This window comes from Diabrotica undecimpunctata, chromosome 8, assembly GCF_040954645.1.
Source record: "Diabrotica undecimpunctata isolate CICGRU chromosome 8, icDiaUnde3, whole genome shotgun sequence".
Classification (NCBI taxonomy): domain Eukaryota; kingdom Metazoa; phylum Arthropoda; class Insecta; order Coleoptera; family Chrysomelidae; genus Diabrotica; species Diabrotica undecimpunctata.
In genome coordinates, this window is record NC_092810.1 from 19,550,850 (window position 1) to 19,575,722 (window position 24,873).

Sequence of the window (24,873 nt, forward strand, 5' to 3'; positions counted from 1 at the left end):
CATGACTTGAAATGAAGTTGTCCTAAGCAGTTTTATTGGGCACAGGTAGCGAGTATTTCCTCACATGAGAACAATCACTGAGAGTAAAGCTTTTACACGAAAACCTTTTAGAGGAATGTGAACACGGGTTGAAGGTATTGTTATATTCTTTCCTGTTACATTGACATTATTTTCACGTTCATAGCGGTTGTGAATAGCCGCTCCCCTTTTAGGGTAAAATACGTATAAGCGGATACACAAATGCACTATACGTGAAATCAAATCTTATCTGTCCTTTCTTTTTATTCCGATTTACTCTTTATGAGTACCAAAAACCAATTCGCTAAGGAGTTCTGCTTAGTTGAGGAGATATGTTGTGGAATTCAATTTTAGATTCCCCATGTCTAATAACATCTTTATCAACGTCTGTTTTGCTTTGCAATTCTTAGAAGGCACAGATTAAAGCAGAAATCTGAACTTTGTTTCGAAAATTAGTTTAGGCGTTAACTTATAGTATAAAACATATTATCACTGGCAATGGCACTAATCAACTAATAAATTAATGTCTAATAAAAAAAAACATGAATTAGATAATAAATAAGTCTATAAGACTCTATTGTATTTGTAGCAAGATTTCTACATAGAAGCTATTTAGAAATCTTGTATGGTACACAAATAATGAATGCTGGAAAGGTACACAAATGATGATGAATTGAGTTTCCACTCCTACTTACAGTCTCCTTAACTGCGAAACAAACTTTATGCACTGTCAGTTGCATACATTTGGCGCAATGCAGTAGTATTTCTTTGAAGTTGGAAGTCAAAAGTGGAACAATGAACATTCAGAACTTGAAATAACATTTTTGAAGTATTATTTATAATTTCAGAATAACAAAAATTAAAATATTTTTAACATATTTTGTTATTACTTTCCAACAACGTTGCAGCATTAAGACCACCAGTTTGTGAATATAGTATTAAGGAAGATTTGTCCGTGATCCAAACGACTGATGTCTAATGACGGTTGTCTATCAACAATGCGTAAATGCTTTTATATATAAACAGCATCCTAAACTGAATTAAAAAAAATTATATAAACGATGAGTGAAAATTATTTGGCATGGTAAAAGGATATGATAAAAAGATGGATGGTAAAAAAACAGTTATCAAAAATAGTGTTTAATATAATCAAAAATTAACAACAAAATAACAATATTTATATATAAAATAAGTATTGGATACTTAAAATGTACAATAAGGCACAAAAGGTATATTTAACAGTTGTTAAAATTATCTATCTATTTATCAATGAAGATTTTAGAACACCATGATAAAGCATGGTGAAATCAAGTAAAGTAAATTGAATAAGAGGTATGCACTGTAACAATATCAAAAACGTTAGTAAGATTCCCCATCTGCAGGAAACACTACTCCCAATTCTGCTCTCAATTTGTCCATCAGCTGTGCTAATTCCAAGGTGTTGTCATGGGTAATTTTGGGACTTTCTATTTTGTTTTTCATTATACATTGCCTTGCCTCTTCCGCTTCATACGCCAAACCAGCACTGTTGAGATAATTGAACTCTCCTTCATTTTTAATCAAAGGAAATTCCAAGACTACACCGTTCACATCTAGGGTTGTGGGACACCAAAACGTAGGCATCTTAATGCATCCTTTGGTACCGTACACCACACCTGCATAAAAAATAAGGTATTTAAAAATTACACAAGAAAATTATGTTAACAACATTGAGAGAATAGTGTAGTTTTTAATTTTTTATGAATTTAACACATTATGAAATTACTATTGAGTACAAAAAGGTTCAAAGATATCAGGAGTTTGTTTCATTTACAATTTCTATTTTATAGTTTTCTTCTTTAAATTCCTTCTATCTATATGTTAAATTGTAATACATTGCAGTGTATTTACTACCTGCTACTCTGAATAGCTATAATGAGCCGCAGTTAATCTATCCTCTAAGATTCCACAACAAAATATGCAAAACTTCCTATACTTATTGTCCTTGATTAACTAATCAACCTTATATTGAGTACATATTGCAAATAATAAAGGGCTTATAATTCTTAATGGCAAATCAAATCAAAACCTAGTTCCTAACTACTAGAAATCCACTCCTTTTAATATAGGTTCAAGGTTTTCCTCAATAGCTTATTATATTTGGACAATACCTACTGATGATAATGTAATTAACTTATTCTACAAGAAAAACTTACCTTCACAGGCAAGTTTCGTAAATGAAGATGCAGAAAGTACAGCTGTTTTCCCTTCAGGAAAAGTCAAAATAGCTGCAACAGAACTATCAATACCCTCTTCGTTTAGATGTCCACTAGCTACAATTTTGGTTGGCTTCAAACCATTGAATACATACTGTTGAAACTGTAGAATGTACACACCAAGATCTAGAATAACTCCTCCACCTAGATCTTTGTTTTTGACACGGTCAACATGACTAATAGGTACCCCAAATTCTACAGTTACTTGTACTACCTAAAATGTCAGAGTTATATAGGTATTGACTGTAGTTATTGTAATAGAAACAATAAATATTGAATTTAATATAACCATAATGTCATTGATTAGCTTCCTGTAGGTTTATTTTATACCCAAAGTAGTAAAGAAATTTATATTTGTTAAATTTAATACATATTTTGATATAAAAATTTACATTAAAGTAAAATATTAAGTTCTAGGAAAAAATATTTTTAGTCTTTCTCCCTGATTATCAGCTTTTCAATTTACTTGTACAATAATTGATATATATATATATATATATATATATATATATATATATATATATATATATATACTAGTAGTGTTACTGCAATCCATAGGGTGTAACATGATTGAACATTCAATCAGGGCTATCTGCAATTATCAAAAAGAAGATAAATATCTCTTGGTGATGTTGTTAATCTTGTGAATAATCTTTCCATGGTTTAGGTTTTTCTTTCAATTTTTTGTGATGACTCTCATGATATATTATGTAGGTTATATTAATATGTTTTGTTTATGTTCTTGGCCTCCATTTGGTTAACTTGTCTGTTCACCTTACATAGTTTATCCTTGCCACATGTCCAGCTCATCTCCATTTCATTCTGCAAGCTCTCTCCACAGCATCGTTAAGTCTGGATCTGTTTCATAGGTTTTCATTTCTGATCTTGTCTTTCCTTGTTACTACTATCATTGAATGCTCCATCTTTCTTTGTGTTATTCTTAGTTTTTTTTAGAGACAGTGTTTCTACACCATAGGTCGTTTATGGAAGAATACACTGATTGAAGACTTTCGACTTCACATTAATTGGTATGTTGCCCAATTTAAAGACCTTTTAAATGTTTTATCATCCTTCGTGAAAATTTATAAACTATAAGCATAAATTAAAAAGTTCTTGTATTTTGCGGATCAGTGTCTTGCCCCCATTCTTGATGGATTCTATATATTAATATATTAAAAGGTTGTTATCTTAACTAAAATTTTACTATAGACAGTTTATTGTAATCTTTTATTTACATGAAAAAAAAAATAGAAACTCTTTTAAAAACATACCTCTCCAATCTCTCCAGATTTAATAACTTCTATCATTTTATCATATGCTGGAAAACATCTAGACCATACTGCTTCCATTAAAAACAAGTTCTTTTCTTTAGAGATATCTAGCAACTTTTTGGTTTGCTTTTCATTCATGGTAAATGGTTTTTCACAGAGTACATGCTTCCCATTTTCCAACATTAACTAAAATTAAATGAAAAATAATAATATACCACTGACAATAGATATACTAACTTATAACAACATATCTGTGGATGATCAATATATTTTCAAACTCACGACTAACAACACAATTTTCAAACTATGTAAATGTCCCTATTCTTTGGATGGTTTAATGGTAGGAGTAAAAGGAGCATATTCTTTTAATTTGTCTTGTATTTATTGTGTTGAGGATAGCTGGGGCTGTGACCTACAGGACATTGAATTAACTATTCTATGTGGTAGTGGTATGTTGTAATATTAGCACCTAATTGTTCTTAGTTTTATCCAAATAAGATATTGAATTTGTCCATATATACTCTAAAAAAATCTAACTCATTTTTGACTATTTCTCCTGGAATCATTAAAAAATTTTGAATTTGCATGGATGGAAACAATATATTTTTTATATAAGACATTATATCATTGACGAATTCGGTAAATTTGAAAGTATAAGTAATATTGAAATCATTTTTATAGTTGTAAGAATGGAACAACATATTAGCTCAGTTGTTAATAAGATTGAAATAATATAGTTGATGAATAAAAAGACACTTTTAGTTTGCGTTTATTAATTTTTGTAGACCATAAAATAAAGATGCTATAACATATATTAAAACATTATTTTGAGAAACTTGTAAAATGCCCAGATCTACTATGGATGGACACACCTTGATGATAGTGTAAGAATCAGATCATCACCTATAACACATAACTTATAATAAACAAATTATTCACTTTCATCTATACATAGAGCTGCCTGAAATTTTTTTTAACTCCCAATGTAATTACAATCTGTAATATAATTTCGATAAGTAAATTGTCTGTACGATATTTAACAAATGGTTGGTAAAAAATTGATCATTGACTTGCCTGTATATTCTTGGCACTGGAATCGAGTCACAGAAGTCTTAGGGTTTGGTTGGGTTTCTGCTAACTTCAAATGATAATATTAAGATACATATATATTTCTCTACTAAGAAACATATAGGAACAGAAATATCTGAACTTCATAAACCTATAGAAAGTTATACAGATACATGGATGAAAACAAACAGCAAATAACAAAAAAATTAACATTGTCAGTCCACAGTCTGAGAACTCTAGTAAAACAGGCAGTGGTTGGTATGCACCAAATTAAATTCTTATTCAGTAGAACATTATCAAGTAAGATCCTGCAACACACATCATATTATTCATACTACATAAAATGTGAAGAATAACTTAAATAGATGCAATATTACACAACCCATTTAAATACTTACTTTTACTACTTCATAATGTTGTGGATTTAACACCCCTACATAAACTATGTTCACATTTTCATCTTTGGCCAATTTATCATAACCTTCATAAGCATTAGGAATACCATGAGTTTTAGCGAATTTGTCTGAATTACTTTGTGACCTACTCGCAATTGCTACAACCTTATGGTCAGATAATGGTAAGGCCTTTAAGGCTGAGACAAAATCATTAGATATTTTACCAGCTGCAGCAATTCCCCATTTTAATAACATTATTAAATACTATGATTTTAAACCTTTAATCACGAAAATATTAATGGAACTGCGATAGAAACCAATTCAATAACTGATATAATAAATTATTAATATTTTAATCTATTCACCTACAACTTGTAAACAAAACACTTAATATTTGCATTCACTTTGAATCTAATTGAAAATTGAAGGTTCGCGATCGCGTTCGCGGCATACCCGCTACCGGTTATTTTCACTTATATAATGACGTTTGACAACTTGTATTTCAAAGATGGACGTTTTTTACATTCGGTCCCAGTGAAGATAGCCTCAAATCAAGCCTCAAATAGGTTGTGACAGAATGAAATATTGGTGTTTGGCAGTGTTGAAATTTACATTTCAAATGAAACATATGTAGTCAAAAGCAATAAGATATTTAAAAACGAATACTTAACAATTACTAAAAAAAGAAAAAGTAAATAGTTTTAAAACAGTGTTGAAAAGTAAATAGTAAAATGTCAGTATCAATAATTAAGTAAAAGACATCTGTTTCAATGTGGCAACTGGTGGTTTGAGGGTTGTGATCTATTGCCAAATCTATCCGCTAACCTATCAAAGGACAATTGACAAAAAAATTTCTAATAATTGTAATTAATATCAAACGAAACAAACATTAATTCATTAGTTTTATATAAGGTATAAAATTGCAGAATCCACAAAATAATATAATAAAAATGTACATTTTAAAAGCTTTATCTTTTTGTATTTCAAAATTTTACCTACTCTAAATCTTGAAATTCCATATTGTTCTCCGAGACGAGATGTTGATTGGGTAGGATTTTGCTCAATACTTGTACAAATCAAAATGTCCCTTAGTTCCAAATCTGGATTTACCCCCCTTCGTGTTCGAACTCCTCTTGGAGGGAACACGGATCCATAAGTAAAAAAATTACGTATAATAGACTGAATTGTTGATCGTGCTAGAGCCGGCCTATTTGGAAACATATTTACAAATTGTTGTCTAATCATGTTGTCTGATAATCCATTCACATGCCAGACAACAATTTGCACTTTTTCCTCGACCGTTAAAACCATTTTCAGGAATTGTTTGGGCAATACTCAGTTTAGGGCACTCGGCACTCTACCTCTACCATAAAAAAAGAAAACTTTGTGGTTAAACTGTGCCTCTACATAACCAAATATATTTTCCTCAAGGCACCGCGTCACAGTGTTGCCGTATTTATTTAAAATATGTATATGAATGTTAGAGATGTAGAGTTATTTTTACGAAATAATAATTTGTGTTATGAGAAGCTACAAATTTTGAATAAGTATAAAACTTGCCATATTTTTTTTTGTAAAATGTATATGAAAGTTTAAAATATAAGTTACTTTTACGAAATTATAATTTGTATTATGAGAAGCTCTATATTTTATTTTATTGTATATGCATTTAATTATTATCTTTAATTTAATTAAAATTATGATTTTTTTATATAATTTCAATGCATTTTTATAATATTATGTAAGAGTATAAAAAAACTGGAGACTTGGCAACTCTGACACCATTTAAGTGTATGTTAAATGTCATATAAAAGCTTGGTTATGTAGAGTGCCCTAAACTGAGTATTGGCCAATTGTTTTTTCAATAAAAAGTTTCTGTTTACCGTGCAAAAACACTTCTCGATATGTTATTATTATTTGATGGCTTGAAGGCTTGATGATTTGGTTAGCTGTAAAGCAGGCAGCTGTTCGCGTGCATCCATTCCAATGTTGTCAATTGTTTTGAAAATCATTACCTGTACAGAGGAATTGATATTAACATTGAGAATTTAGTGATGGATTTGACATTAAACAGTCTTCACCGGATTATTTTGCATTCACACTGAAGACTGTAAAACTGGAATTGAATTTGAATTATTTTGTATATCTATTTTATAACATTGGAATAAGTATAAATTGTAAATAATGAGTTTTTCGAAAACTTGTTACATGTATCATATTTTCTATTATTTTTTGATTGAGTAAAACAAAAATTTTATCCTTGGTGTGAATTGGACCCCAATCTTCTTGTCAATAGACCACGTCTGTAACTATTACACCAATTCCACATACAATAATTGTTTCGGGCTGAACATACCTACCTTTAGTTTAGTAAAATATTTCAGTTATTTTTATTATTAAATAAACTTAAAGATTTGTAATTTAAAATCGCTACTAATTAATGTTTTTTACTATAATATATCTTAATTTATTCAATCATTTATTCTAGCATCAGAAATTATTAAAATAAAATATTTTCGAGGTCATCCCTATAATTATGACTGAAGTCAAATAGCCACGTCTAAGAACTTCTATCCTTTCCGCTATTTTGCCGGGTTTTAAAGCAACTTAAAACACTTCTAATACTATAATAGTTAGCTCGCAGCTAACGTCTAAAGGTGTGAGACTATCGATAGTGGTAATATAATGTAATGTAAATTAAGGTTTCTATCGATTATTTTCCACCTCTACGAGTTTCATCTCTTTTTATTTCACAAAGTAACTGTGTTTTCTATCTCTTACGTTAAAAGCCGGGTGGTAAATAAGACACTTATGCCTGGTTGCACCAACAGATCTTAAGCTCCAGCTTAGCCCAGCTCCGCTTATAGCTAGGGCCGCCTTAACTCTCATTTACGTTGCACCATAATTTTCGATTCTTATCTAAGTACGTCTTAACTAAGATGAAATTTAAGATGCAATTCACGTGGCAACCATGTAACTTGTCAATTGTAAATTATTAAGTGACGTTTTTAGGTTTATTTTGTCCCGCGCAATTTTCGTTTCAGTGTCTACAAACTTTCAATTTAATTTAATTTTAAAAATGGACAAAAAGAGAATTAATTATACTCCTGACGAAAAAAATTTACTTGTTCACCTAGTACAGGTAAACAAACACATAATAGAAAATAAAACCACTAATGCTGTGAGCAATAGGGAAAAGGATGAAGCGTGGAATCATATCACAATGCAATTTAACGAAAAGGTAAGTTTTAATATATGATTTGATATGTAATAAGTGTGTTTACTAAACAACTTATTTAATATATATCACTAAAAATAAAAGTCGATTCTAATAGAAGGTAGCCTTGAGAAAATTTTATGTTAAATTTGCATCATATATTAATTGTAATAAGAAATAATAGTGTAACTCGATAATTGTATTGTAATGTATTTTTAGCTAAGAAATGTTCACCGAGATGAATCTTCCTTAAGGAAGCAGTGGTCAAATATTAAGCAAGACCTAAGAAAGAAGGCTGCAGAATCACGACGGCAGTTATATCAGACGGGAGGGGGACCTCCAGCTCCAGAGACAAAAGATATGGATGAGACAATTATTTTAGAAGTGGTGAATACTAAAACAATATCTGGTCTCGACAATGAGAACGACTGTGACGTTTTGTCTCAATGTATGTACAAGTTTATTATCAATAATAAAAGTAATTATTAAATCATGTTAAAAATAGTATAATAAAGTATTGTAAAAAAATTACAGCATCTACAAACACATATATGGCAAATGACAATCACCCACAATACAACCAAAACCATAATATAAGTGATGTGGAAGAACATGTGGTAGAAGAACGCAGTGTAGAAGACAGCAATATTCAGAAGAGAAGGGCAAACCGGCAGTGGGTTCAAAAAAGGAGGCCAGTAAAAAGGAATTCTGCTGTAGAAGATGCTAAAGTTGAAGTTTTAAAAATACAGGCAGAAATGCTGAGAGAAGAAATGTTGAATAAGCGAAAACTATTTCAACTAGAATATGAACATAAAGAAAAAATGTTTAAGTTAGAAAGACAAGCCGCAGAAAAGAAATTAAAACAGTCTTAAGATTTTTTTATGTTCATATGCTAATTTAAATAAGTATATTTTTTGAATGCTGTGTCATACGTTAATAACAAAAAGTCATTAAGTATACATTACAGTAATTGACCACCTATCTCAATCAACCAATAGCATAATCTATATTATATAGGTTTTGCTATATTATATGGCTGATTATGGCGGTTGTTGACCTTTTCTTGCAAAAATGCTACAAACTTTTAACAGTGGCAAAGCTGTCATTTCCTGAAATGTGTACTTTTTGAGTTTTTCTTTATGATGATAAACTATGATATCAGACGATATTATAGTTTTTTTTTCTGAATTTAAATATGAATTATATCTTAAGTAGTAACTCTCCTTATTTTATTTATTTAAGAGTGTAACAGATAGAGGTGAAAATAAAAAAATGATTATGGAATGAATATTTATTATATCTTAAGTAGTAACTCTCCTTGTTGTATTTATTTAAGAGTAACAGATACAGGTAAAAATAAAAAAAAGGATTAAATTTTATTAATAAATATATACATTAAACTTAAAACTAGGATTCACTACCATGTACAGACTAGCAATAAATTGGAAAGGTTGAGAAATCAAACTTACAGCTACAGTTCCTTATATCTAAATAATGTTTATATTCTATTAAAATAATTGTCGACAAGCTCCCTTCGAAAATCCCTAATAACATTATTAGGGACTAGTGCTGCAGGTATATTACCATTTTGTATAAGTTCTTCAAACTCTTCTGCATTAATATTATCAAGAGGAGGTTCAGGTTCCCCATTTAATTGTGCAATATTATGCAAAACTGCAGTTGCAACAATAATATTTAAAGTTGTTTGTAGTTTTAAACGACAACCATATGCCAAAATAGGAAACCTCCTCTTCCAAATACCAAATGTGTTTTCCACCTTTACCCTGCTTTGAACTAAGCTAATGTTGTATTGCCTTTCACCTTCGGTAGTTGGATTTAAGAAAGGAGTCAGTAGATAGTTGTGCACCATATATCCGCTATCTCCTAAAATAAAAATTATGATGGTGAAATGCTGTAAACATATTTTATTTTGGCCCACAATATTTTTATCATGGGTGCAACATGTAGGATTTATGATGTATCAAAGTAAATTACAGTAGATTAAAAGTATAGATACCTAACAAGATGCTGTTTCCAAATTCTCCTTCTTCAAATCTCTTTTATCCTGCTATTATTGAAAATTGTTGAGTCATGGGCAGAACCTGGCCATCTAGCTACTATGTCTTGAAATAAAAAATTTGCACTGGCTACTGCTTGAACATTTATGGAAAAATATGATTTTCTATTTCTATAGATTTCACCATCTTCTCCCCCTACAAAAACATTTCATTTTGCAATGGTTATTTTTTGAATTTTGATTTATATTTACCTGGACGAATTATTTTTACATGACAACCATCAATCGCCCCAATGACTCTAGGAAATCTAGCAATTTGGTAAAATTGCTGTTGTCTTTGATTAATGGTTGGTTCGGTTTGTGGCATCTTAATATAATTAGGCCGTAAAGATGCCAAGCATCCTGTAACTTTCTTCACAATCCTAGACATAGTAGATTTGTCAGCTTCTATAAAATCTCCTATTGCGACCAAATGTGTTCCTGTCGCATACAGCCTCAAAGTTACCAATAGTTGATTGATGGGACTGAGGGAATTATTCCTGTAAATATAAGTACAATCAAAGCAATCTCACTTTTGTACTTCTACTTGATATCATTTATGTTCTTTTTTTTCATTTTATTTATTTGTTATTTATTTATAATAAAGATTTTTTTACTTACAAATTATGCATATATTCTAATTGTGGTTCCACAATTTCCAAAATATGCAGGACACGTCCTTTTGTTAGACGAAATCGTACAAAAAATTCTGCATCCCCGTATTTATCAAAGGGATTATTACGAACAAATACCTTACGAGGGATATTCGCAAATAGTGGTACATATCGTTCTTCGTCTACTATGTCGACATTGTCTACTAAATCCACAAAATTAATATCCATTTTTAATATAAAAGTGTATCTGTATTTCACAAAAAAACTGTCAATTTTTTGAGGTTAGATTGCTCATCTTAAATTCAGACAGCAGCTTAAGCTGAGAATAACGGGGACTTGAAATTAAGATAGGTTTAAGCTGAAAATCGAACTAAGACTCAATGGTGCAACGCGTATGTTTCGTAAGTGGAGCTTAAGGCACGTCTTAAGCTTAAGATATGTTGGTGCAACCAGGCATTATCACTGTATTATAACATTATACATTATAAGGACATGGCAACACTATCAACACAATATTTCGTTCTGTGAAACTTAATTGACAGCTAATTTGAGGCTATCTTCACTGGGACCAAATGTGAAAAATGCCCTTCAAAGATTTCTGATAAAAAAACTAAGGGGCATTTTACATGGAATGAGTGTAGGATCACAGTATAGAGTTGTTGTCTATACTGTGGTAGGATAATGCATCATTAATATTTTACGTGATTCAAACAATAATGTTTTCAGTTGTACAGTCTCGGACTAAAAAGATTTCAAATTCCGTAAATTAAAAAAGCAAAAGTTGTCTGAAGGATAATTTTTCAGTTGAAAATACATTTATTTCATTTGTATCATTAACTTCTTCTGATATCCTGTTGACATCTTTTTTCATTTTCATTTTTTCCATTCATTTTTTCATTTTGTTTCCTTATTTTTTCTTTCGTGTTATGGTTTTAAGTTCTCTCCTTATTTCTTTATATTACGAATATTACCTAGATATTTTTTTTTACTGTCCTCGTTCTTTTTTTTTGTCGAAGACGAACTTGCACATTCTTCATAAAACCAGTCCTTATTAACTTTTTGTTGTCACATAATTTCTATTTGATTAATGGATTAGTAGAGAACTGTTTTAAAGTTATAATAAGCAAGGAAAACAGAAAACAAAAAAATCGATGCTTTTAGTAATTTCTAAATATTTTAATTTTTTTATTAATGTTCACGACCTATTTTTGACAGGGGATAAATCAATTATTATTACTCAAGTTATCACAACTATGTTTGCAAAAATCCGAATGCCACCTCTCACATCCATCTCAAAACAGATCCGCCCTGATCAAACTACTTGATCAAACTACTGTTGACTTACAGCTACCTTCACTTCGCATTTTTTCATTTCATTACATGTGAATCAAAAAAGAGAGGGAATCAATAAGAGAAAATAAATTTAAACTGATTGGTTTCATATTTTATTTGAAAATAACAATAATCTGACAACGAAAAATGAAAACATTTATCAAATATAATCTTAAATATTATCAAACATAAACAAGTTAATAAAAAAATATCAATATCCTATATAAATCAATACGATACAAAACATTTGTTTAATATGTAGTTACTAAAAGTAAATATTGGCACTAAGATAAGAACAAAAATGAAGATGATGTTACATTATTTAAGTAAATCATTTATCTTTGTATATTCTACACTGACATATCATGACATAAACATGAAATCTGCTAGTTACTTAAAAGTTATAGTCAATATTGAATGAGACAAAGGTTCTTTCATAGATAAATAATATTGGGTTCCTCAAAAGATTAATAAGATTCTCCATCTGCAGGATATACTACTCCCAATTCAACCCTCAATTTATCCATCATCTGTGCCAATTCCAAGGAATTCTCGTGGGTAATTTTGGGACTTTCTATTTTGTTTTTCATTATACATTGCCTTGCCTCTTCCGCTTCATACGCCAAACCCGCACTATTGAGATAGTTGAACTCTGCTTCATTTTTAATCAAGGGGAATTCCAATACTTCACCGTTCACGTCTAGAGTTGTAGGACTCCAAAACGTAGGTACCTTAATGCATCCTTTCGTGCCATAAACCACACCTGTTTAAAAAATAAGGTATTTAAACACTCTGTAATTTGTTAGTCACCGTTGATACTATAGTGTGATTGTCACTTTTGTTGTAAATTTAACAAGATTATGGAAACAAAAAACGCTGATAACAAGTCGAAACTATTATTCAGTAGGGAAGAGATTAAAAAAGGGAACTTGCTTTATTAATAGATAATTTTTTGGAATATACAAAAAAATAATTACATTTTAAGATATTCGGACATTTTTCTTGTGCGGTTTCCTGCTGATTCTACTATTTTTTTTATATTTCTCAGTCATTTTATTGACATTTATTTTGCAGATTATACTTCGCTTTTTGTTGTCTCCCAATCATGTGTTTGTATAATCTTTTTTTTATACTTTTCTGTACAATATTGTAGCGTGATTAAATAAAACGAGCGGTTCGAATTTATATACATATATTTATTTATAACTTTACAGTTCGGTAGTATCTTAATAACTGCACTCACTCCTAACAACGTTACATATATATATATATAATAAAGTTACTATTCGAGAACATTCTGGCGTTGTCCCACCTCTAATTGCCTGATCGAGATCACCCGTCCGAAAGACGGGAGCTATTGACATGCCGATTCTTACGTGTTCTAGATTCGTCCTTCTAAGAATTATGACGTTTCGGAGATGGGCTATTTCGTTACACTGCTCCCCTCTTAAATCTGATCGTCCCGATCAGCAACTCTATATGTAGTCACAGGATGGCGGAATCTACAGAACTCTCCAGCTCTGCATGAACCCTTTAGAAAGAAATAACAGTCTACTGACTTTAAAGGATGCGATCTCATCGGGTTAATGCAATACACAGTAATTCGTATGCCGGTTTCTCGGAAGATCACTTCAAGCATGCTTCTGACAATCTTCCAGTCCAGATTATCTAGTGCATGGCCTATCTTGGGTAAGGCCAAATTCTTAATGTCGTAATTGCACACAATTTTCTTCAAATTAGTTAGAGCACGCCATATATCCTCGTAGCTTACCCTGTCTGTATACGACTTCCTGGTCACCATATATAGCAAAGATCGCAAACCATCTTCTAATCTCAGTACTCTTCCAACTTTAGGTTGCTGGTTTTTTAACTCGTCCAAACGACCGAATTTCTTATAAAATACGGATGAGATTCCTTTAGTCATCTCAAGATCTTGGGCAACACAGTGGGCTAGAGAGACGTTATGCGGAACACTAAAAAGATCCTGCTGAACTTCTGTGGTCACGCCGAATCTAGCACTCTTTCTCTCTGCGTAATTTGACATAAATTCATTAAAGCTTGGTCGCCGGTCATCTTTGATCTCATGTTGAAGGGTTCGTGCTTCTTCTGTTTCATTTGAGCCAGCATATGGTGCAAGACGATTTATGTGAACTACTTTTGGTTTACCTTTCGGCAACTTCTTAATTCGGTATATTACGTCATTTATTTTCTTTTTAATTTCATATGGACCTTCCCATTGTCTTTGCAGTTTGGGAGACAAGCCTCGACGACGTTGTGGATTATAAAGCCAAACAAGATCACCTACTTCATAGCTTTCACTCTTGCATCGAGAATCATATTGATCTTTCATTCTGTCACTGGCTATCTGGATGTGTTGTCGGGCAAGTTCATGAATGTTGTTCATTCTTAACTTCAGGCGGTCGACATAATCTTCGCTTGCAACATGTTCTTCAGAAGGTCTGCAGCCAAACTCTAGGTCGCAGGGTAAACGAACTTCACGACTTAACATCAGGCAGGTTGGAGTCTGGCCTGTAGTTTCATTCATCCTAATGTAGGCCATTAGGAATAAATGAATATGCTGGTCCCAATATCTTTGATGTTCTGATACAACCTTGGATAGGTGTTTACCCATTGTTCGGTTCATTCTCTCGACCATTCCATCTGATTGAGGATGCAGGGGTGTCGTTCTGGTCTTATTGACACCAATCAATTTACAAACGTTTTGGAAAAGAGTTGACTCGAAGTTTCGCCCTTGGTCGGAGTGGATCTCCAAGGGAATACCAAATCGGCTAAAGAATTCTTTAACAAGTACCTCTGCAACGGTAGCAGCTTCTTGATTTGGTATCGCATAAGCCTCAGTCCATTTCGTAAAATAATCCATGGCTACCAGGATATATTTATTTCCATCATTTGTCTCTGGAAGTGGACCTGCAATGTCGATTGCTACTCTTTCCATAGGACTACCAACATTGTACTGTCTCATGGGTGCCCTCTTTTTAACAGCTGGACCATTACTGGTTGCACACAGTTCACATTTCCGGCACCATCTCCTTACATCATCTTTACAGTTCACCCAATAGAACCGTTCTCGAACCTTTTGCAGAGTCTTCGTAATACTAAAGTGTCCACCTGATGCACCGTCATGCAACTGACTCAAAACTTCTGACACTTTACTTTTAGGTACAATCAACTGAAGCTTAGTTTCTGTACCATCATCGTTCTCAAAGGTTCTATACAGAAAATTATCTTCAGAGCAGATACAATAACCACTGCGATAAATGGTTTTAAAGCAACCGACGTGTGGTCTGTAGATATGACGCAGATTTTTTGCCATCAGCTACAATTAATATAGAGATTGACCCCAATAGACCTGAAAATTAAGTAGATCCTATTGAACAGTCCATTAGAGCGAAAAATCCGGAGCTTCAACCAAGGTCGTTCATTAGAGAGACGCCTGAGCCTCAACCAGGATACTCCGAAGAAAGTGACTCTATTTTTAAGTTCGTAGGTCCTAAAGCTATCGTAGCAGTGCCTAAAGTTATTAAATCAAAATGGGGGCTATGGAGGCAAAATCAGCAAAAAGAAAGATCAGACAATTAAAAAAATTGAAATTGAAAAAAAAAAAACTAAAAAAGAAAAGTCAGATTCAGAAGACAAAGATAGTGACACTGACTGCTTGTACTGCGGAGACTTTTATTTCAAGTTCCACAGGGGTATGGATAAGCTGTTACAGTTGCTATCAGTGGGCTCACAATTCATGTGCACAATGAAGATGCAGATGATCATCATCCTCATCTTCACAGAAGATGAGAATGATGAAGCAGTACTTTTATGCGAATTTTGTCAATAGGCTTTTCTTGGTTTCAATTTTGTACCCCATTTTACCCTATACGACGGGCAAAATGGGGTAATTTACATTATTTTCTGATTTTTTCATATAATAAGAAAAACTTTTTACTTTTTTTTAACTTAAAGTTATCTTAATAAGTAGTTACTATACTATAAGAATGATATTTGCCTAATTGTAAGACATTGAAAATTACAGTTTTGTTTTAAATCCCAATTTAAACTTTAAGTACCCCATTTTGCTCATCTTTCACCTATATAAAATATCTATGGTGCAATGTTAAAACCTCAACATAGGCCAATAATAGGTGTTCGACATTTATATACAGGGTTGGGATAAAGTATGGAACCAAGTAAATATCTTTGAAACAAAAAGGACGATATAGTTCGTCCCAAATCCTTCTTTCAGTGCGTTATAGTTGATCAAATTCTCTCTAATGAAAACGAATGATTTAGCGCACACTAAAATGACAGTGACGTCATTCATTCTAATGATTTGTTTGCATTGGTTACATTTTAAACAACATGCTAGATGTGTGCTACTTGCTACTTGCCACTTGCCATGCCAGTTTGGTGGGCGCTCTCCCTTACGCATTAAGCTAGAAGTGACAGAAAAAAACGTGAGTCTGTGATTTTTATACATAGAACTTAGAAAATGATGTATCGTTTACGGGTATTTGCATATTAAAGCGAATTCTACTTACAGATGTATATTTGGTTGGAGTGTAGAATACGCTAAATAGATATCTAATCAATGATGCGCATAAATATAATTTGAAGCAGATGGTCTAGATCATGACAGTACTTTCACAGGTTAGTATTTTCAGACATTTTACAGTGAAATTTAATTTTGTATTTATAGTCATAAAATATTTAAAATATGCCGAGATATACCGAGAAAGAACAAAGACTAATAATAAAATTAGTATTTCCCTTAGTGGTAAAATTAGCATGTTATTTCAATACATCAAAATATTTTTGGTTTTTATAGTTCATCGTAGAAATATCTCAGAGAAAAAGATATTGGAATTAATATGTCAAATTAACAAGTAATTAAATATAAGAATAATATTTATTACTTTTTGATTATTGAATTATAATAAGTTCACTGAATTTTGAGATAAGGATGTAGTTATTTGATGAGACTGAGTCACAGTTGATTATAATAATAATTACATTTTTAACTACAAAACATTTTTTGAAGTCTTGATTTTCCCCTCTGGGAATCGTACTTAAAAAAGATTAGAAAGAATAAATTAAAAATAAAATTATTTTTAATTAGAAAAAGAGTCTGGGACAACTTTATTACCAGTTTCTGATGTTCGCGAAGTAAGTTTTAAATTATTCTAAAAAATATTAATAGTATTTTAAATACTATACATTTTAGCGGATTGCCGAGGCATTAGGAGTTTCGTTACCAACAGTAAGACGATTGGCAAATGAAGGCAATAAAACAGATGCTAGCTATTCTGTGGTAATGAGTACTTCAGTATACGATAATCTATGACTTTCATTAACCAATAAATATGAACATGTTATTAGAACTAAAATGTTTAGTGAAGGTTTGTATCAAAATATAGTTTACCACAATCTACTGAAATATCACTAGCATTTTTACATTTTTTCTTGTTCATTTTGGGCCAACATATTACTCTTCATACCCTTCAAGAAAAACTGAAGAGCATACATGAAATTATTATTTCTACAAGTTTACTGAGTAGAGTTTTAAAAGATAAGAAATTCAGATCGTTAAACTGCAATATATCAAATCGAAAATATTTAATGGAACAATCACATGTGGCATCTAAAAAAATACAATTTTTAAAAGAATACAAAAAAAAATCAACATGATTTACACCCGTTACAACCAGTTTTCTTGGATGAGACCTAGATATATAGCAAGGGAGAATTCCGCAAGAGTTGGCAAGATGGCAGCATTATTGCTGTTAGAAAGAGGACCGGAGAAGGTGTACGATATATTGTACTCCATGTGGATTGTTAAAATGGATTCATTGATAATTGCAGTCTAATTTTCAAAAATGGAAAAAAAAAACTGGAGATTATCATAATTTGTTGAATGCAGAAAATTTTGAAAATGGTTTGAATATCAACTTTTGCTAAATTTAGAAGAACCGTCGTTAATATTTATGGACAATGCACTTTACCACTCCAGTATAGTGGAAAAAATACCAAATGCAAGTTGGACTAAACACTCTTTAGTAGAACGGTTAAAAGGAAGATATATACGTGTTTCAACAATCATGATGAAACTGAATTATTGGAGATGGTAAAAAAAATTACCAGATAAAGTTTTCAAGTTTGTATTAAGAGATATTTGATAAATGAGATTATATTTGTTTTATTCTACAAATTAGATGTACTGGTATTTCAACATGGTCATAGAGTATTGAGATTGCCTTTATATTATTGCCAGTTTAACCCAATTGAGAATGTTTGATCAGATTCTGAAATATATTATAATGCAAATATAAGTTCTGCAGGTACTGTAAATGAAAGTACTGTTAAGTATTTGGAAAGAAGCATTATAACAGGTAATTCAAGCGTACTTAAACTCGTAGATAATAATTGGATAATAATTGTGGTTAAATTTAAGGTTACACCAGAAAAATGGAAGGAATATGTAAGACATACAGAAGATATCATAAATGGATATTGGAAAATAGCCAAACAAATTTATGCTAGCCAAGACAGATTTCAAAACATTTTCATATAATTCTACTATATTTTTCTCGTCCTATTCGATATTTAGGAAGAAAACACTAATGATAACTTGGTTCATTCTACAAAATAAAAAAAACTTACCTTCGCACGAAAATTGCGCAAGTGAAGATATAGAAAGCACCGCTGTTTTTCCTCCGGGATAAGTCAAAACAGTTGCCAGAGCCGTATCAATGCCCTCTTCGTTTAAATGTCCATTGGCTACAATTTTTATTGGCTTTAAACCATTGAACACATACTGCTGAAACTGTAAGTTGTACCCACCAAGATCTAAAATAACTCCGCCACCTAGATCTTTGTTTTTTATACGATCAATATGGTTAATGGGTTCTCCAAATTCTACAGATACTTGTACAACCTAAAATCTCATAGTTACATATTTAATATTTAAGTAAAATGATTTTTCCAGTTTTTTTAACATTTCTAATTTGTATAGTGAATGATAAAAGTGAATAAGTTTTTTTGAGTTATATCTTTAACTTTCCATTTCTTGTCATTAAGTAATAATTTTATAACTTTAAATTTTGCTTAATAGTCCGCTACTAATTGCATTCATTTGTTTATGTTTTTTTTTTTAAAAATCTGCATTTTTCTTGCTTGATTTGTCTATTTTTGTTTGTAAAAAATATAAAATTAAATAAATTGTTTTTAACAAGATTATTTTTTAACTCTTGTTTTGTTTCTATTTATTTACATTAAATATTAATTTGTTTTGTTGTATAATCCACTTTTGCAATAATTGTGTGACCAATTTGATTTAAAATGGATTCAGGATTTTTTTATACTTGGCAACTATATCAACTTCGATCCCTGTCAATGATAATGACGTGCAAAGCTAAGTAAATTAGATGGACTGTAGAAAAATTCCTCACACTATAAATAGTTCAAATAAACTTACTTTTGATTGCAGATATCTTTTATTGACAAAAGAATAATAATCATTAGAGTCTATAATCATTAGATTTAATTAAAAAATATTATATTTTTAAATACTAAGCTATAAAAGGCTAAAAAAACATTTGTACCATTGTTTAAAATGAAGCAGTTTTATTTTATTCATAAACTACATGTGAGCAATGTTTACCTTTAAATTGCAATTAATATTGTTTACAAGCACTTATTCTTGGTTGTTTATTAACTTCCAGTCAAAGCCAAAATTTAACCAACAGGTCAAATATTAAAGTTACTAGGCAGTTGGGACTGGGATCAACTCACCGAGTACAACAAATCCGTTTTTATTTTAAATTACTGTGTTTTAAATTAAACATCGACGTTTAAAAGACTTACCTCTCCAATTTCTCCGGATTTAATAATTTCTATCATTTTATCATACGCTGGAAAACATCTGGACCATACTGCTTCCATTAAAAACAAATTCTTTTCCTTAGAGATATCCAGCAACTTTTTAGTTTGCTTAGCATTCATGGTAAAAGGCTTTTCACAAAGAACGTGCTTCCCATGTTCCAGCATTAACTACAAATATATTAAAAACAATGTGCATTAGAACATATTTATTGGAAAAAGAAGCATTTTCTTAAATAAGGAGATATTAACTATAGTTTTTGTGTTGTGATTCATAGTTTGTATAATTTGATAATAAGATATTTAAGTTATTATGACAGGCTTCTTTATATCAGGTTAAGATATCTACTGTACATCGTGCAATTTACTCAGAAGATGAAATAACACTGCTTAAACTGAGATAACAATAAATTCGCACAAACGAATCTAAGAAAAAAAAAGTGCACCTGGATGGGTAAACCTCTGCGTGGGAGGTATCTCAATAAAGTAAGATAGGACCATGTCACCAATATTGTATCAAACTATTGGTTAATATCAGAAAATATGTTTAACCAAAACAGTCGTTCAAGACGTACTTACGATTCATGATTAAGTAATTACAACCAAAGACTACCCAAAATATATTATTAAAGATCCCCAAGGCCAAAACGAAAAATGTCGAAATGGAAGCCGTGCCCAACAAACCATCGTCAACACTGACATTATTTGTCGGAACTGATTATAAACAATGGCATAATTCACTTTGATAATAACTAGTCAACACTCTGGATTTTTTTAAAACTAACCATCCCCGTTGTTATTGATGTTTTCCCGATATTATGCTTGAAATTGTCAACTACAAGCTATATTGGAACAAAAGTAAGTTTCACTATGCAGAGTATTATTAATGGGTTAATCTCTTTAACTTGTTGGATATTTTTATTGTGTGTGATACGTATCATAAATTCAATTGCTCCTATTTTTGTTTGTTTTCAATTAGAAAAGTTTATGCCTTTATTTCAGAGATATTTTCTTCTTCGCGTCTGATTTCACACAGACCTATAAGGTCCTATTTTATGTGTTTTAACCCTTCTTCTAGTTCCAGTAGCTTTTCCTCCAATGACAGTGTTCTTATATTGTACGTGGCGATATGCATTTGTCGCCGTCCATAGTAGCCTGATGCTTTACTAAGAGCCGTGTTTTTATTGTGTCAAAAATGTTTGGATTTTAGCCATACTCTACCGCGATGGTTAGTGTGAGTTGGTAGAGTGTATGATGAAGATAAGAGTTGTAAAAGGGAGAGACAGGAAAGAGTGTGAGGACCTGGGGCACTCAGGCAAGGAAGGAAGGGAGAACCAGCAGCTAGCATAAGGCAGGGTTTCCAATCCCTGTAGGAGCCTGTCTTCTACTGGGATTGCAGAAGAGTGCTACCTCTTCTACAATGTCGCTTTCTGAATAAGCATGGAGAAACAACAAATTCTCTGCAATGACGTCGGCACATATAAAACTTAAATGACAGTATAATTGATGAGACTTACCCCCTTTTGAAGGTTAAAAAAAAGGACACACTACTCCTTTCATGCCGATATCATGAATAAAATCGAGGCGTTTGAGATGTGGTTGTATCGAAGGATACTAAAAATTCCATGGACTAGCAGAACAAGAAACGAAGAAGTTCTTCGAAGAATGGGACATCAACGAACTCTATTAAATATTATTAAGAGGCGTAAACTAGAATATCTTGGACATATAATCAGAGGACCAAGATATGAGTTCCTTCGGCTAATTATCAACGGTAAAATCGAAGGAAAGAAATGGATAGGACGGAAGAAACTCTCTTGGTTGAGGAATTTGCGGCAGTGGACAGGTTTGACAGCGGACCAATTGCTACACGTAGCGCAAGACCGAGATCAGTATAAAAATATTATAAGCATGGTAGTCACCGACTTTCCGTAGGGATATGGCACTCTAAGAAGAAGACTCCCTTCATAATGACAGTCACAGAATCACACGCTTGAAATGAAGCAAGCTCATAACGGTCTAAATCAGATTTAGCCTGGTCGACATCAAAACTCTCTTTTGATAGAGTAGTTTTAAGAAGGTCTGTTCAGTTTATTCTGTTATTTTCATCACCAAAAACTTGGACTCTCTCCATTAGTGCTTTTTCATGCGACAGAAACGCACGAGGTGGGGTAAGTTTTTGTGGTGGCGGAATGGATCGATAGTAAAAAAAAAATGATATCAAAGGAATGTTAAGTAAATTAATAATTGATTTAAAATCATATGAATAAAAAAATATATAATAGAAAACTAAGTATAAAGGTTCGTTTTTATTGTATTCTTACGAGTAATCCAGAACACGGTCAACTTTGGAACACTATACAACCCAGAAAAATTAATGAAATTAAACAAAGTAGTAAAAATTCTTTTTTGCGAAACCCTCTATAATATTGCCCTTACATCATTTCATCGTAAAATGACTAGAAACAAGTTAAGGCCGAAAAATGTGTTAAAAATTTTACTTATTTTTGTCAATAATTTTTTATTTTCCATTTTACCATAAAAAGTAATAGAAACTAATTTATAGGCAATTTAACTTGCTACAAATAGTGTATAAAATTTTCTGTGGAATTGCTAGTTTTTCCAAGATGACGAGTATTCAAAAATCCAGCAAACTTCGGAGCGCTGTAAAATCCAGAGAAATTAATGAAATTACAAAAATTTGTAGTGAAACTTATTTCATATACTCTATGATATTACACTGATATCGTTTTATTGTAAAGTTACCAGACAAAAAGTTATAAGGTCCAAAAGAAAGTTTGTTGCAAAATTTTCAGTTATTTTTGTTTATAACTTTTTTATTTTCCATTTTGCTATTAAAAGTATGTAAAATAAAGTTGTAGACAATTTAATTGCTACAAATAATATCTAATAAAATTTTTTGTAGTGTTGCTAGTTTACGAGATACAGCGCGAAAACCCTTTCCCCCCTTTTTCCAAGATGGCGATCGGGGGACAAGGGACCCCAGAAAGTTGAACTTAAGCTTATACTTACTCTCCCAACACATAAAAAAAATTAAATTGCGTCCTCTAAGAAATGTATGCTAAGGCATAAAAAATAACATTTCAATAAACTAAAGAACTCCGTTCTTCAATTAATTTTATTTTTATTTTAGCTTATTACAAGTACCTAACTATTTGAAGTAACATTCAAATTCCATAAAGTACGACAAATAATTTAGATGTATGCAATATTATTATAATCCGTTAAAACACTTACTTTTGCTACCTCATAATGCTGTGGATTTAATACACCAACGTAAACAATATTCACATTTTCATCTTTGGCAAGTTTATCATAACCTTGATAAGCATTGGGAATACCATGAGTTTTAGCGAAGTTATCAGAATTACTTTGAGATCTACTCGCAATTGCCACAACCTTATGATCAGACAATGGCAAAGCCTTTAAGGCTGAAGCAAAATCATTAGATATTTTACCAGCAGCAGCGATTCCCCAATTTAATAACATTATTTAAGAGTTTCTGGAAAATTTTAATCACTAAAATATCGATTGGAATATGGTTTAATAAAATAATCACAAACTACCCGTCTGAGAGACTTTTAATTATAATATATTTTTATAACTAAAGTTATTTATCTTTGTTTTGATGTATATATGTTTTTATTTCATATCTGAAGTCGGCAATAAACATATTTGATTTAATGAAATGTTAAATAAAGTTTATTGACATAATTCATAAAGCAAATATTTAGAAATTTTATATTGTGCCATTGTTTCATTGTTATGTCATCGTTATATTATATGGTAAACTTTATATTCACGAAGAATGCTCGATTTTCATCATTTTTATCACTATAGTTCTCTTAAATTTCTTCTAATTGTTATTTAAACTTTCTTAGATTTAAGAGAAAAATAAAACTCCGAGCAAGTTTTTGTAGAAACGTAAGATGGATAGATAATTAGCGAACCAACAAACAAACATACATGAATATAATCTGTTTGAATAGTTATGTAAATTGGAGTAAAGTGGAAATAGTATAAACAAGTATGGGGATACAGGTAACATAGTAATTGAATCAACCAACCGTTCATAGAGATTTAAGTTTAATCAATGCCGAGAAGGTTAAAAATAAATGGTTACGAATATAAAAATAATAACACCTATTTTGACTATTATTTAAAAAAATCAATTGGAGATCAATTTTAATCCTTGTTACTCCGGGAATTTTTTGACAATAAGCAGAAGTGTTAACAAGATTAATCAAATCACTTCATTTGGTGTAATGACTTTATTCGATCTGGTAAAAAACTAAAATGAACTTTTATGGACATAAGTTCTTTAGCAGTTTGTCAATAACGATGTTTAGCAACAACAATCTATGTACAAATTTATTAAACCTTCAAATAAGGAAACCACAAAAAAATCTCATCTGCAGATGCAGATGACGTAAAAAGGGATAGTAAATGGGAATCAGTCCACCACAAAAACATTCAACGCAACGATGATAGTTCTGAATTTAAAAACACCAAAACAAGCTACACTCGAAAGATTATTGGCTAAGCAAAGCTGTTCATACATCTAACAGATACTAAGCACTTGAAAATGATAAACCTAGTGAAGAGGTTGAAATGCTGGAAGACCAAAACGATAAACAGCCACCACCTATATTTATACAAAATGTCGAGTGTATCAAACCATTACAAGAATTACTACAGCAGATAACTCCAGGTAAATATACTTTAAAATATCTTTTTCT

General features: G+C 31.3%; 3 protein-coding genes and 1 long non-coding RNA gene across 5 annotated transcripts; 2 read left to right on the top strand and 2 right to left on the bottom strand.

Moving 5' to 3' along the window:
• Positions 1-1,142: 1,142 nt before the first annotated feature.
• Positions 1,143-6,340, bottom strand: LOC140447252 (trans-1,2-dihydrobenzene-1,2-diol dehydrogenase-like). Of its 2 annotated transcripts, none has more exons than XM_072539804.1 (4): positions 6,007-6,340; positions 3,545-3,730; positions 2,214-2,487; positions 1,143-1,673 (listed from the first exon to the last, which is right to left on the bottom strand). In XM_072539804.1, exons 1-4 carry the CDS (start codon positions 6,316-6,318, stop codon positions 1,378-1,380), a joined length of 1,068 nt encoding a protein of 355 aa, XP_072395905.1. In that variant the 5' UTR covers positions 6,319-6,340; the 3' UTR covers positions 1,143-1,377. The 2 variants fall into 2 exon arrangements, with proteins under 2 accessions (XP_072395905.1, XP_072395906.1); XM_072539805.1 differs by lacking the exon at positions 6,007-6,340 and adding an exon at positions 5,011-5,457.
• Positions 6,341-7,855: 1,515 nt separating this feature from the next.
• Positions 7,856-9,478, top strand: LOC140448315 (uncharacterized). The gene is made up of 3 exons (XM_072541403.1): positions 7,856-8,248; positions 8,444-8,672; positions 8,759-9,478. Exons 1-3 carry the CDS (start codon positions 8,087-8,089, stop codon positions 9,094-9,096), a joined length of 729 nt encoding a protein of 242 aa, XP_072397504.1. The 5' UTR covers positions 7,856-8,086; the 3' UTR covers positions 9,097-9,478.
• Positions 9,479-12,332: 2,854 nt separating this feature from the next.
• On the bottom strand, positions 12,333-23,719 carry LOC140448317 (trans-1,2-dihydrobenzene-1,2-diol dehydrogenase-like). The gene is made up of 4 exons (XM_072541405.1): positions 23,372-23,719; positions 20,099-20,284; positions 18,896-19,169; positions 12,333-12,989 (listed from the first exon to the last, which is right to left on the bottom strand). Exons 1-4 carry the CDS (start codon positions 23,621-23,623, stop codon positions 12,694-12,696), a joined length of 1,008 nt encoding a protein of 335 aa, XP_072397506.1. The 5' UTR covers positions 23,624-23,719; the 3' UTR covers positions 12,333-12,693.
• Positions 16,632-24,039, top strand: LOC140448318 (uncharacterized). The gene is made up of 3 exons (XR_011951683.1): positions 16,632-16,692; positions 16,779-16,885; positions 24,016-24,039. It is a non-coding gene; the product is annotated as an uncharacterized lncRNA (long non-coding RNA).
• The last annotated feature ends 834 nt before the right edge of the window (positions 24,040-24,873 follow it).

Bases quoted from the DNA above. Each gene is read 5' to 3' on its own strand.
- LOC140447252 (XM_072539804.1), bottom strand. From the start codon at position 6,318: ATGGTTTTAACGGTCGAGGAAAAAGTGCAAATTGTTGTCTGGCATGTG. The intron at 2,488-3,544 runs GTATGTTTTTAA...CTGACATTTTAG, and splicing joins AATCTGGAGAGATTGGAGAG to GTAGTACAAGTAACTGTAGA. The intron at 1,674-2,213 runs GTAAGTTTTTCT...TTTTTTATGCAG, and splicing joins TACGAAACTTGCCTGTGAAG to GTGTGGTGTACGGTACCAAA.
- LOC140448317 (XM_072541405.1), bottom strand. From the start codon at position 23,623: ATGTTATTAAATTGGGGAATCGCTGCTGCTGGTAAAATATCTAATGAT. The intron at 20,285-23,371 runs GTAAGTGTTTTA...ATATATTTGTAG, and splicing joins AGCATTATGAGGTAGCAAAA to TTAATGCTGGAACATGGGAA. The intron at 19,170-20,098 runs GTAAGTCTTTTA...ATGAGATTTTAG, and splicing joins AATCCGGAGAAATTGGAGAG to GTTGTACAAGTATCTGTAGA.
- LOC140448315 (XM_072541403.1), top strand. From the start codon at position 8,087: ATGGACAAAAAGAGAATTAATTATACTCCTGACGAAAAAAATTTACTT. The intron at 8,249-8,443 runs GTAAGTTTTAAT...ATGTATTTTTAG, and splicing joins CAATGCAATTTAACGAAAAG to CTAAGAAATGTTCACCGAGA. The intron at 8,673-8,758 runs GTATGTACAAGT...AAAAAATTACAG, and splicing joins CTGTGACGTTTTGTCTCAAT to CATCTACAAACACATATATG.